At 42.3% G+C, this 14,437-nt stretch overlaps 1 protein-coding gene across 1 annotated transcript in view; it reads right to left on the reverse strand.

Annotated features, from left to right (window-relative positions):
- Nucleotides 1-14,376, reverse strand: part of LOC131466110 (potassium/sodium hyperpolarization-activated cyclic nucleotide-gated channel 2-like) — a 29,836-nt gene extending 15,460 nt beyond the window's left edge. Inside the window, exons 1-3 of the mRNA XM_058639243.1 lie at nucleotides 12,669-14,376; nucleotides 10,179-10,602; nucleotides 7,701-7,862 (exon numbers count right to left, since the gene is read on the reverse strand). Of these exons, the coding sequence (XP_058495226.1) occupies nucleotides 7,701-7,862; nucleotides 10,179-10,602; nucleotides 12,669-13,834 (1,752 nt within the window). The 5' untranslated portion in view covers nucleotides 13,835-14,376. The remainder of the gene's footprint in view (nucleotides 1-7,700; nucleotides 7,863-10,178; nucleotides 10,603-12,668) is intronic.
- Nucleotides 14,377-14,437: the final 61 nt, after the last annotated feature.

Consider the following 14,437-nt stretch of genomic DNA (forward strand, 5'->3'; position numbering starts at 1 on the left):
GCTCTGAAATATCACTTCCTTCGGGCTATCGTGCCATCACAAACACAGCTGAATGCTCACATGAAGCCAGAGGGGGAGGGGCCGTGTTACTGAAGAGTGGGGTTCCCATTCACATGAATCACAAATTTCTTTTTATATGTGTGCTGTTTAGCAATATTGGGGCTGAGTTCACTAAGATAATCAATACGTCAGGCAACAGTTCATGGCACCACCGAAGGATAACAAGGCGTAATTTGATCATTAAAGAGAGCCAATAGCTGTTGATATGGAGGTATTTCATTGCTGCTGCAAATGCAATATTGTAGGAATATTATCTTCTTGCTCTCAGTGGAGGAATGTTGCTGTTTTCTATCAGTCCACACACTCCTCCTCTTGCCCACTGTTTTTCCAGCAGAGCAAAATGCAAAAGCTTCAGTGACATTTCAGTCGTGTGATTTCTAAACTTACTGTTTTATTCAAGTATGTCCAACTGCAGTCACAGGTAGGTAAAAGACACACAACTACTTGATGCTGATTGGGTATCACAGAAAAACTGAATCGAAAACGTTACGCCAGTGGGCATGTTTTCCTCCCTTCATAAGTGTAAAAACATATTTTAAGACTTTCTTTTTAAGAGATTATATATTTTTCAAGTACGAGATTTTAATCATGTGTCATATATTTAGCTTTGCAGTTGCAGTTGTTTTTTTATTCTTTTGTTATTATTTTCTGTTTGCACAACAATGAGACAGGAAACATTTCATCACGACACAAAAGAACAAATACGTGACAGAAAATGTTCACAGTCTTTATGATACCTTGACTTTTGAATATCGTGGTTTTCTTTCTGCATCTCTTTTAGCCACGGGAAAACTGCGGCAGGCATTTTTATACTTCACTGTATAATGGATTAATCAATAATAACTTATTAGTTAGATGTAAAAAAAAAAAGGAAGGACCATCGTTCACACCATATGTCTCCGTATAACAATTGTCATCCACAACATCAAAGAACCACACACACACACACACACACACAGAGTCACTGCTCTGTCATGAACCGAAGAAAATGTAGGGTCCAAAAATAAATACAGCTCAACCAAGTCATATTTGAGACTAACTGGTGTATGTGAAAACAGAAAGAAAACAGTGGAGTGAAATAGATTGAATAATAGATGAACGATGAGCACTTTGATTCTGAAATAGCATTGGTAAAAGAGAGAGAGAGAGAGAGAGAGAGAGAGAGAGAGAGAGAGAGAGAGAGAGAGAGAGAGAGATCTTCACAACTCTCAACAGGGGGCTTCATCTTGGGAACTATCCACTGCTTTGTTGATCACCATCTCCATTAGCAGCAGATTGTCAGTTTGATATTGGCTGATGATGCACTGACTTTAAATGTATCTGCCAGATTCAGCAGGTTTTATTTAACATTTCAGCATTTAAAATTATCTTGCATCTGCATGTTCTGCATGGTGAGTCGGGTCTTTTCCATTGTGTTGTATCAGGTCATTTTTAATTTGCCTGGCTGCAATCATATTTTTCCAAGTTTGATGATGATGATGATGATGATGATGATGATGATGATGATAGCACCAACCCAATCGCAAATCTCCGGGTTTCTTATAAGTGACACAACTTATGAGTCATAACTGGTTGCCACTGTGTAAATGCGCTTCACATCGAAATCCCAGATTACCACCATACTTGGATGATCTCTTTCTTCTCTCCAGAAGATTTAATCCAATTAGGACTTTTATTATTCAGACAGACAGACAAATGCAGCCAAGAAAACATGACAGTCTTGGTGGAGGTAATTAACACAAACAATAAAGTACATCTGTGGCTGATGATTATCACAAACATCAGCTCCAAATCAGCTGTCTAAATATTTAGATCCCAACTACAGGAAAATCGGGAAATCTCCACATCCATTCAGATTCATCACTCATTTCTGCACCAAATGGAATGATCAATATCACCACGCCTCGTGCCATAGCACTATCATAGCTTAATAATCTGAGGTGCACCCAAAGACTTCCCTGTCTCTTGTCCTCGGTACTCATCTCCCTGTACTGAGGCTTGATGGACTGCTGCACTCTGTTGGAGTGATAGGTACAGTTGACGAAGAAACGATAGAGACATGAATGAGCAGATAACAGAAAATGAAGTCACACACAAAAAAAACAACAACTGAATGACCAATCATTCTATGTGTCGGACAGATGATAAGCTTTACAAATATCAGAAGATAACAAACGCACATGTAACAAGCCCTCGGGCCTAGCCCACTAGTTTAAATTACAATGGCTTATCTGAGTGTATTCTGCAGTCACCTCTGTCTCCTCCTTTCACTCCCCCTGTCTCTTTCTTCCCTCGGCTCACTTGCGAGTGTGTGGTTTCTTTATAATCTGTGGAGTTGACATGGATTTCTCATGCTTAACTCAGCAAATAGCGACCTGACAGTAGCTTTATAGTTTACATAATGGCATCAAAAGTGGTGTTAATATTTTATCTAACTCTCTCAAGTACGTGATAATGCACTTCTGCAGGTTCTCTCTTCTCTGTGACAGATATGCTTTATATTTAAGCTTACTGACTATGAATAAGTAAGAGAGGGAAATTTAAAGACATTTTGATCAAGGAAATCAACAAATTGTGGATTAATAAATGTTTCCATCCACGACCAGCACAGTATGATAATGCTAGTTCATCAAACTATTGCAGAAGAAGAAGAAGAAGAGGGCACAGTCAGGGAAATTATGAACCGTAAAGAATGAAAATGGATGTTGGAAATGTGGCATTTATGTTGATTTAATGTATTAATGTGTAACATGTAGTCTGCTTCTATTGCATTTTGTCTCCACCTAAACCATTCATAAAAACAAATTAAAATAGTTTCTTTCAGATTTGATCGTGGTCCTTCATAATGCATTACATGCATGTGGAAATCACTATGTAGTCACTGAGGTTATGTTTCAGCCTGTGTTTTGCTGAATGCTGGCGGCGTAACTCAAATAGTTCAAGACAGATGCTGATTAAAATTTGATGTCGGTCATGGCCCAAGGAAAAAATTATTCGATTTTGGTGGTGATCTGCATATAAAACTGAGCAGCCTAGGTGGAGGTTTGTGTTCTCTGAGTGCTTTCTCCTGTTACATTTTTACCTTTAGCTTCTGAATTTGCTTCATTTCTTTACCCTCATGAGGTGATCCGTGATCCCATTCACCCACTCTGTCAGAAGCATGAGTGACGTGGGGAGTGGATCAATTGCAGGAAAGTATTTGTTTTCACTGTGACCATATCACTGCTTAATCTTCGAAACATTTAGATGTCGACATAAACTGCTGCTTGAGTTATATTCAAGTGCAGTGCTTCCTCTTCTGAGTGGGATATTGTAGCACTGCCTGCACAATGAGATCCTTCTGAACAAAAACACATTATTTTTCCAGTGGGACAAAGATAATCTAATTTTTTCCAATTTCTTGTCCATTTATAGAGGCTGGTCAGCATTTTTCAGTTCCATATGTCTATGTGTTGCTGCAGGCCTAGTTAGCTTAGATCAAATCAAATTTGCAACTTCCAGCACCAGATGGTGATAATATTTGATTAATGCTAAGCCTTTACAGGGCACTCATTGTAATACTTGGAAATTTAAAATTACAACATGACAAGACTTTGTTTCTTTGGTTACATTTTTCAAAATGTATTATTTTCATGTAGAAAATCAAGGTCCATGAAGTGATCATGTACAGTCCCTTGACCGTCTGTCATTAAAAATCCAATCAAGTGTGTATATATAAGAAAAACATAAATAAACATTATTTTAAAACATTTTAAAACATTTTACTCAAACACTGCCTAAGGGCATTATTTCATCCTCAGTGGTGTTGAAAGTCATCTTTCTGAGTGGCATACAGGTTTTCTTAGGTAAAAAGATAGTTTAAGGTAAGGGAATTAATCTTAATAAAGAGATTTAACAGCATCCATAGCAATGCTTCTCTGCTAGTACCAGAAATAGATGATAGTAGAGTACTGTCTCTGTGACGTGTGTGAGATAGGGTTGTTTTCACTCTTATTACCCAGTAAACACTAGTCTCCACTAACACAGCAGTGCTGTGCTGCCAAACAACACCATGGAAAATAAGTTTCCAGATGACAAAGCTTTGTAAATTTCTGTGTAAAATGCTGGATATAAATTAAATGGAAGCTGGAAGCGTAACACAAAAACAACAAAATTACCCTGAGGTTTTTTGCAACTTCCACCAAGTCCAATTACTGGTTGGAGGATGTCATTCTGAGTTACAGCGTGTGCCCTCAGTGGGTCCTGCCTGTGGAGTCTCTGTACAGTGTGAAGTTTGATGGATGGTTTGGCTGCGGCGCACTGGCTAATATTACAAGTTGTCATGCGCTCAATAGGGGGTCGGTCTCAGGTGGCTGTAGGCAGACTATAACATGCCAGGCTGATACTTTAGTTTGAGAGTGACGGCTCTCTAGAGACTCAGTGTCTCTGATTATACGCAGGGACAGAGCAATGGAGGAGCCAGTGATCTGTCGTCCCTCAATATCATCATCCTGTGTACTCTACTCACTGTAGTGTTGTCCTCTTGTGTGTCCTGTCAGTTTTTAACATGACAAATATTGAAGTTTTCCTGAGGCTAACGGTTGCACTAACGTAGAGTGAAGACCATCACTGTACATACAACAAAAAACCTAAGTTTGCTGCCTTAAGCTAACAATAATGTGGATGTTGTCTTTAATCACCAGCTTGTTACAAAGACAAATGCGTGTGTGATACGTACTCGTACTGTACATCATTTCAATTTGAAGAATTACTGAAATTAAAACATTTGTTTGTGAAGATAAGCAAATCATTTAAGATCAGATTTGTTAAATCATCTGCCGGGCCACATACTGATGCTGGCGGGCCAGTTTTTGACCACTGCTATACATTATACATTCATGTTATGAAAGATATCTTGACACAAAATAAACTGTTTTCATGATAAGCGTGAGAAATCAATGAAGGAAGGAACTAAATGAGAAATATTGTGGAAACATCTTTATCATGAGTCAAAACTTATCCTCGGTTATCTTGTTGTTATTACACAAATATATAAAAGCAGCAAACTGGAGCTGGAATGGTTTTATTATTATTATTATTTAATTTCAGCTCTCTTTATTTATCCAGAGACAGTATTTCTCAGTTTATGTTTTGTTTGTTTGTTGCTGGTGTTTTACTGCAGTTGGCATCCACGGTGATGTGTTACCAACCGCTCTTCTCTTTCCTTTGACCCTCACCTCCACAGAGATAAAGTTTTCTGGCAGCGGTGAGATTTAAACCCCCACCCGCAACAGACAGGAGGATTAATCTAGAGGCTTGGACCACTTGGCCACACGACCACACTAATGCAGGGATAATATGTCAGCTTTATACTATCAAGTTCATATTCCATCACTACAAGGATCCAGTAACTGCATTTATTTGTATAATTGCAGTTGAAAGTGTGTATTTCAGTGGACGGAAAACACCTGCAGTTAAAGGAAAGCACGACATCAGACTTGGTTTGGATATGGTCAAGGACATAACCTGCACTGAGTCAAGTCACTAAATCTCTCAAATCATTCTACAACACTGAGGTATACTTAAATATTAGGGCTGAACGGTTTTGAATAAATATCTAATTGTGATTATTTTGACGGGAATTGCTTAGCAGAGGGAATTGTACAGTGTGGTTCCACTACATATTTGAAAAACAGATTTTAAAAATGATTACAGTGTGATACTTGGGCAGATCTGATGTTCTCTTCAGTCTGTAGAATAGGATGTGTATAGATCAAGAAAACAATTCATTTGGAAAATAATATTTTGACACACATTTTGGCTTCATCAAATATTGCGCCTCCTGCGATTTGAAAATTGCAGTAAGCTGTACTGCGATTTCAATAAAATTCCGATTAATTGTTCAGCCCTAGAGGGTGGCATCCATTCATCTGCATTTTCTTTTCTCATGATAAATATTAGGGTTTACGCCGTCGTTTTCTTTTTCTGTTCTATAATAGTGTAGGAAAAGCACCTTTCATTGTACCTCAAATATTCCCACAATACTGACACTGAGACCTAGAGTCCACATTAATGTCAACTTAATGCCAGTGAACGTGCAGTAATTTCCTACTTGGCACATTAAACAAAGAGGAATACCTTCCCTTTCACCAACATGACAGAGAGACTTGTAAATTGCTTTGGATTATTGTAAGTCACTTTGGATAAAAGCGTCTGCCAAATGACATGTAATGTAATGTAATGTAATGCAGAATGCAGGCAATGTATTCTTGTTGTCACATTAACTTACTGTAATTGGGGTTGCTGTTGTACAGCAGTAGAAACAGTTGTCATCCAGGAAATACAGCATGTAAATCTTAAATTTACAAGTAGCCACTGACGACTCTGACAATCGAGTGGCGGGACCCAATCTCTTTAAACCCTATTTGGACGCGTGCCTCGTGTCTGGGGCGGTGTGGTCTCCCCTCGCTCAGTAAAAGGCTGGGCTGACAGACAGACCTATAAACAACCAGCTTTTATCTCTCTGAGAGAGACATGGCAACAAAGAGCGCAGCTGGCTGGCCCTATACCCCCCAATCCCTCTGTTTCCCCCCCCTTTTATCTTTCCTGTCATCGCCGCACTATGTTGAGGAGGAGGCATCTAGTGGTGCACTTAAATCTCTCTGCTCCCTTATCGGCAGTGTTTTCACTACTGTCCTATCTACATGTGTAATAGCATCATTTCAACAGACAACTGTTCAGTTCTGTTCAAAGTGGACCCTGTTGATCCAAAATGCTGTGCGCTGTGTACAACTATCACAGCTTAGCACACTTTGCTCCAAATTGAAATACTTCTTTGTAGTTAAATACACCAGTCAGCTGTTTTAAAGAGTTAATTGTGAACCATCAATAATGTGATTTCGAACTTATTTTGTGGGATCAGTTACTTTTCATAATGTTAATGAATTCAGAGAGTCAAAAATACACAAATCTGCCACAGCAGTACAACCACTTGCTGGTTTTAATATTTAATGTGGCTGATCAGTGTGTATCTTAACAGTTACAGGCATGATGTCCTCAGAGAACCATTTCTCTATCAATTTAATTTTGCATGAAAGACAATGAACTAAGATTGGGAACAATAGGCTATGAATAACAAGTGTGCATGCTTATGTCAGTATTTATGTGGACGCTGCTGTGTCTACCAGATGTGGCTCTTTATTGTTAGTCTGGTTTTAGTGTCTGTTTTAGTGATTTATTTATTACTGCTCCTCCTTTCAAAGGAGAACATAGTCTATGACAAAAGTCCATCCTTGTAGCGTGACCCACCCTTGGGCCAAGTATAAGACATAATTAAATTACTATTTGATTTAATAATTGTTAATTTACCAGACAAATTAAAAAATGTCTCAGACTCAAAAGAATACAATAAAGCTCATCCACAGGCAACACTTCATATTAAGATGTGAGGATCTCTCAACTGTTGATATAGTTTATCTTCCGCCGCAACATATTGATTGACACTCTGCCAATATTTTCTGATTACAGTGAGACACTTCAATCAATAATCTGTGACCGCGATCACCTCTACCCCACTCAGCTCAGAATACAAGATGTAAATCTGGCTCCAGAGTGAAACGTGTGAAGTTTGCATGCACAGACGTGTTTGTCCTGACACATACCTCCATCTTGTTCAGAGACACCCAGCAGTCTGAGGGGAATTCCTGCAGCATGGGAACCAGGAACTGTAGGCAGCCGTCCCAGTGACAAAGCAGCAGCATCATAGCAATCAGATTAATGATCCGCATCACCGCACTGGCCAAGTCATAGGTCATATGGAAGATCTGGAGCAAGACAGTAAAAAGGCAGGAGCGTTACATCAGGGCTGAGACAGTTTCAAAAAAAGATGCATTGATTCTGTATTTGTGTGGGGGGGGGTCTGAAATTTCTTAAATAAATCATCACTGGGGATCCACTCAACTCCAAAGTCTCCTTCGGATTACCCGAAGTTTGATTAATGAGTGGGAGAGACAGGCTCCCATCAGTCCCTAATCAAACACAGCAGGAGCAGGAAAGAAATCTGTTACATGGAGACATGTGACATCTATCAGTGGTTCAAACACACACACACACACACACACACACAATCCAGACGCACGCAAGCCTGCAGCACAAAGACTAACAACAAGACAGACATGCCAACTTGTGCAAATACACACATTCAAACACACATGATGATCGACAGGGCCCGGTCTGATCCTTAACAACTCATAGTCCATGTTGCCTCACCCATCAATCATTCTGAGTCACTGGACAGTCACCAAGGCCAATCATCTATCACCTCACTAACTCCAGCAAAGACCCTCCCGGCTGCTGCATAACAGTGTGGTGGTTGTCTCAGTGCAGCAGTTTTATCAATAACATGCAAATCTGTGGAGGTTACAGGACTTTTCATATTAAGAAATTTGTCTGATAAAATCTTCCATGAAAGAATGAGAAATAGGTCATTTCTTAGTGCAGCTGAGTGTTAGTGTGTGGTAGTGATGAATGAGGCTAGACATGAATCACATGAGCTGAGCTTTCTAAATGTTGCTTTAACCTTTTTGGGGGGTCAGTAACAGACACTGTCTGACCCTTTTACGGAGGACAGATGAAACACAGTTTCAGTACTGAACACAGTTTTGTATCTTTCGGATCTTATATGTGTGAAATGCTTCTGTTAGTGACACGTTTCTGTAGTTTCCTGTCTGTAAAAACATCTGAAACCACAATTTTACGAGTTTATTTAACTTTCACTCATCGGACATTTATCGCGATAGCTGCTGATATCAGCAGATGTGAAAATGTTTTATCGTGATAACCTTTATGGCCACATTGTACAGCCCATCGTGGGGCATTTGAAAACTGCCAATGCCTGTGTTAGTGTCTCACTCTCCGCTCTAATACTCCATGCATGCCAAGTATCACTTCCCATCATGCACCACTCCATGTGTGTGTATGTCCCGTCATATCTCCAGAAATCCAATTATCCAAAGGTCAAGTGAACAGCCGAGCCCCACTGCACTGCTCACCACTGCAAAATGCCAACGCCATGCCGCAGATACTGGCATAAACGATAAGTCGCGTGATCTGATGACCTCTTTGATGTGCATGTCTCTCAGACTGTTCTTCTTTATTTGAGGAGGGAGTTTCGGGGACAGACAGGAGCAGGGCCCCCCAACAAAGTCGACCATCACAGCGTAAATAAGAGCTGAGTGGCCAGGAATGGCTGCACTGTATCTTTTAGTTCAGTCCGAGGACTCTAGCGAGCAACCGCACCCATCTTCACGTCAAGCGTCTGCAAGTCAGGCCTCTGGAGAAGAGTGAGCTTACCTAGCCTCTCTGATTACATTAAATGAACAATTAGTGACATATATAATCACATTCAACAGCACCCTGATGCTGCATATTATCAGTGCCCTCTACCCCACCTGCTCTTGGCACCATAATTGATTAACTGTGTTTGGCCTGGTAATAGGCTGCTTATTAGACCGCCTGGTGCCGCCTGTGGGAATTGTCAGGTCAGACAGGGAAACAGAGGGAAGATGTGAGACAATAACAGTAATTACAATGCAAAGTTTGTTAAAGCACTGTGCTGACATACATTTCTCAGCAGGTGGCAGGAGAGGCAGGGATGCAGATGGCTGTTTTTTTGTCACCAGGCAACGTTAAGCAAACCACTGACGATTTTCCCTCTGCTGCTAAAAGTTGTGTAATGAAACACAATGTTTACGGGAGTGCAGTCTAGAGATGGGCGTTAACATTAAATGTTTTGATTATTAAAACAGTCAGTTAACTCAAATATTTGGTGCTTATATTAATAAACAACACCAACAATGTTTCATTTTGTTGGTGATTGTATTGATTTATATTGCAGTAACTACCTAATTTGTGGACGCACTGAAGGGGGCAGCAGTAGCAACAGTTATTTAGTTAGTGGACATGTGTGTTTGCAGAAGTGATGAAATTTACAAGGTTGCTTGAATGCATCTTGTAGCTGCTCCTCTTAGCCCAACACATTTTGAACCCTGCATTAGTTTCACTTGCTCTCACTTGTTTCACTTGTTTTCCCGCTCAATTATTTCCCCTAGAACAGACAACCACGATGTGCATGCTCTTACCTCTTCCCACTGGTGAATATAGCGTATTAATCTGGACAGCCTCAACAGTCTCAGAAGACTAAGGATCTTGGTAAAACGGACAATCCTCAACGCTCGAGCAGTCTTGTACACCTCCGAGTCGATTCCCTTCTCCACTATGAGGAATATGTAATCCACTGGAATGGAGGATATAAAGTCCACAATGAACCAAGTCTTAAGGTATTTCGTCTTAATGGTTTTTGGGTCCAAAATGATGTCCGAGTTGTCCTCAATGATGATACCAGTGCGAAAGTTGAGCACCAGGTCCATGAGGAAGAAAGTGTCTGACACCACATTGAAGATGATCCAAGGCGTAGTGGTCTCCTCCTTGAAGAAGGTGATGCCCACGGGGATGATGATCAGGTTGCCCACCATAAACAGCAGCATTGTGAAATCCCAGTAGAACCTAACAGGCGTGTGTGTGTAGTCATGGTGTGTGTATGATGGTGTGTTTACATGGGTGTGTGTGAGGTTCATTAGGGGGGTGAAAGAGGGAAGAGGAGAGAGAGGAAAAAAGACAAAAATAGAGTCAGATAAGAAAGGGGAGTTGTTGTGGAAAGCTGATAGGCACAAGAGATTTCCTAGCTCAAGATGGAGAAAAAAACAACCAGCAACATGTAAAAAGATAATAAGATGATATAGTGTTGAAATTATATTTTCAAGTTAATAAGACATATAACATAATCAAAACATAAAATGTTTATAAAGGTTACAAGATACAGTAGAGGCACATTTCATCATCCATATTATTCCTTCTTTGTCATTGAAACTCATTACTTCCTTCTTATTCAAGGTTCCACTGTGAAAATGTATGGTAATGAAATAACAACAAATAAAAATGTTCTTCTCAACTTAATAAATCACATGATAAGGTCATTATTCCCTTAGATGTGTGATGAAGTTAACCAAGTTATAGTGTTTACTTGGTAAAATTGAAATTTTGTATAACACAATGCCCTAAAACATATTCTATTGCAGGCTTTGTTCGAAATGTAGGAGGTAAATTATACCTCTTGAAAACGAACATACAATTCCAATAATATTAAGATGCAAATAGACTATTCGTCAGGTCAACTGTAAGTTTGTTTAAATGTATTATTTATTAAATTAACTTCGTGAATATCAGGCTGATAAAAGAGGGCCAGTCACAAAAGGGTTGCACTCGCGTTATAAGCTCACACCGGCCTTGCGGGTGCAGTGGCACCAGTGATGTGCAGTTTGGGAGTTAAAAGTGTTGAGTTTATGGGGTTTGTGCTCAGCATGAGGCGTCTCTGCAGGACAGGTGCGGCGCTGAGTCATTACACTGCGACTTACGCAACAGGCTCTGACTCCTCCACTCCACGGCAACAGTAATTATGAGCAACAACAACGATCATGAGCAACTTAGTTGATTTCCAATTAGGAGGAAAGGAAGGAAGCGCCTGCGGGGAAAAGAAAGCTCCATCATGGCTTCGTGTCATATTAAATCTGTGCTGTCGAACACGTCTTTCCAGTTTTTCCTGTATTAGAGACGGTTCAAATGTGAAGGTGGTGGCGGTCAAATGTATAGCGGTCAAACGCGCGTGACAGCTCCAAATCACGCGGGAGCTGTCCACTGCTTGTGGTGCTGAAACCAAATCGCGCAAGCAGAAGGAAAACCCGGGCTGCTGTGGCTCGATTCAGGGACTATATTACACCTGTGTGAGCGAACACAGACTCACCGTGGAGTCCCACAAATATGTGTTTGTTAAAAATATCAGCTGGCTGTGTGTCCAGCTGGGTTATTTATCCGCGCAGAACCGTGATAAAACTGAGCGCGTCATTAAAATGCAGGATCCGGGGAGTCATACAGGCGGATTCATCTCCAATGAGCATGCTTGAGGTTTTCGCACGCTTGGCTCAAGGTGACATTCCATTACTGAGTGCATCGCGTACACACACGCTACTCCCCCTCTCTCTCTCTCGCTCTCTTTCACACACACACACGCGCGCGCGTAAACATAGCCTACAGTGTGTCAGCATGGCCCTGAATGGTCGCAGAACAAATATTATAGCGTTTCTTTGAAAACAAACCCCCCAAAAAATGAATGATAAACAGCGACAGAGCGCTGTCCTCTTTGTTAATCTCAGTGTCTGCTGCAACCAAAAGTGGAGATGTGTTAGCAGGCCGAGCTTGTTGCTCCACCGTGCAGATACAGACCGGAATAGAACGTGTTTACAACACCCATAAAGAGATTCTTTGCTAAAAAATCTATTTGCTTGACAACAGGTTGTTTGGTTATTTACAGTTCTCCACAGGTGAAATCAGACGAAATGAAAGCGGGGGGTGGGTGGAGAGGGGGGGGGGGGGGGGGCAACCTTGAACAATAACCAGGCATGTGTTGCCATGATGATGGAGCCACAGTGGTTACTTACTGTAAAGTAAGTTGTGGGTGACAATGTGGCCCCACACGGGCCCCTCATGACTTTGACCGTGCAGCCCCCAGCTCTTACCTGAAATCACTGTACGGGTGGATAATCCAATTTCCAGCTGATTTGACCCGCTCCTGTTCCCTCTCCACCGCTTTTTGACTGCCATACATGCGTAAGGAGAATTTGTTAACTCCCGGCTGCAGCATGCTGCTAAACTGCCGCTGCATGAAGCTGGCTTGGCTGCCCCGAGGCTCTGCATCCTCGGCGGGCATGATCTGCGGTCCATCCTCCGGCTTCTGGAAAGTGACAGAGTTCCGCGGCTGCTGGGTGTGAGTCGGGCCGTGCAGCGAGGACGAGGCTTTCCGGCTCGGTGCGTTGGAAAAGGACACCTTGGAGTCCTTTTTCTCGGGGACGCCGCCGGACACAGGGTCTCCTCCGTGGCCCCCGGTCAGGGACCCACCTGGTGTGATGGAGCCGTCCATGCTGGCGGTGGTCGAGTTACAGGCTCCTCGCTTGGCGCTCCCTGCGTCCTCGGCCCTCCCCGACCCTCCTGTCTGCTTCTCCTGCTTGGAGATGATTGAGCGCAGGCTCCCGGTACCAGAGTCCCTCCTGCATTCTCCGTTTTTGTTGCATTTCATGCTGGAAATTGGAGCAACGCACACATCACCCGCTGTCGCTACAACCTTCTCCGCTGATTCCGACGCCTCCGCCCTGGATGCTCTGTTGGTCTCGCCGCGCAGGACGGCATCGCCCGGACAGGGTGTCTGGGTGTTGGTGGCTCTGGAGGCAGCGGAGGGCCGTGGAGCGGCAGCAGCGTCCTCAGTGTGCGTAAGGCAGGGCTCCTTGTTGGAGTTTCTCCTGGAAGCCGAGGACGCGGCTCCCCCTCCTGGTGTAAAGTTCTTCATCCTGATACTGCCTCCTCCTCCTCCTCCTCCGCCTCCGCCTCCTCCTCCTCCACCACTTCCGCCACTGCCGCTTCCCCCGGCTCGGCGCAAACGCGGATGCTGAAACTTGGGCTCCTCTTCTCCGTCCTCGGTCTCGTCCATCTCAACGTTGGTGGCCACACCGGGCTGCTCAGCGGTCGGTGCTCTAGAGGAGCCGGTGTCCAGACAACTGTGGCCGCTGTTGCTCCTGGTGCATGTGGACGCGGCTGCAGCCTCAGGTGCGCTGATGCCGCCCACCGCCTTCTTTGTCGTAGTAGCAACAGACACCGGTGAAGCCGCGTCTCTGTCCATGGCATGAAGCATATCACATTTTGTCTTCAATTATCTTTGGAGGAAACCAATCAGGTTCAGAGAGGCGATGGAGAGAAGAAGATAGAGGGAGAGAAAGGGCAGAGGAAAAAAGAGGGAGGGGTGGACGTGACTTCTTTGCAAACTACTGCACTTCTACTTTCAGTTGTCATCCAACCAGGGATGCGCAAGAATCAAATCAGCACGTCAAATTATTGCATCATCAAATATCAACAAATGATCTATAAATAATTGGCTTATGTTGCCCCCAGGTTATTTCAAGTAAATCTGAGGCATTTCAGGAATGACCTAATGATTAAATAGCATCAAGTAGCTCTATTTAATAAAAAAAAGAAAAAGAAAAAAATCGTAGAAGAATCTATCAAATACGCTACATTCTAACATCTAAAGTTTAATTAGCACGTGTTAGTGACATCCAACATGATGTCATACATTTTAGAGGGTGTTTTCAATGACAACTTCCCTATAATGGTGCCACTCTTGGTTGGTATTCAGCGCGCCCTAGTGGCCATGTAAAGGGAGTGCTAAATGTGATTCTGTCACACAACAGCTTCTTAATAAAAGGTTCTGGTTCAGAACATGAAATCGGTGAAACAT

The sequence above is a fragment of the Solea solea genome, chromosome 1, assembly GCF_958295425.1.
Source record: "Solea solea chromosome 1, fSolSol10.1, whole genome shotgun sequence".
Lineage (NCBI taxonomy): Eukaryota > Metazoa > Chordata > Actinopteri > Pleuronectiformes > Soleidae > Solea > Solea solea.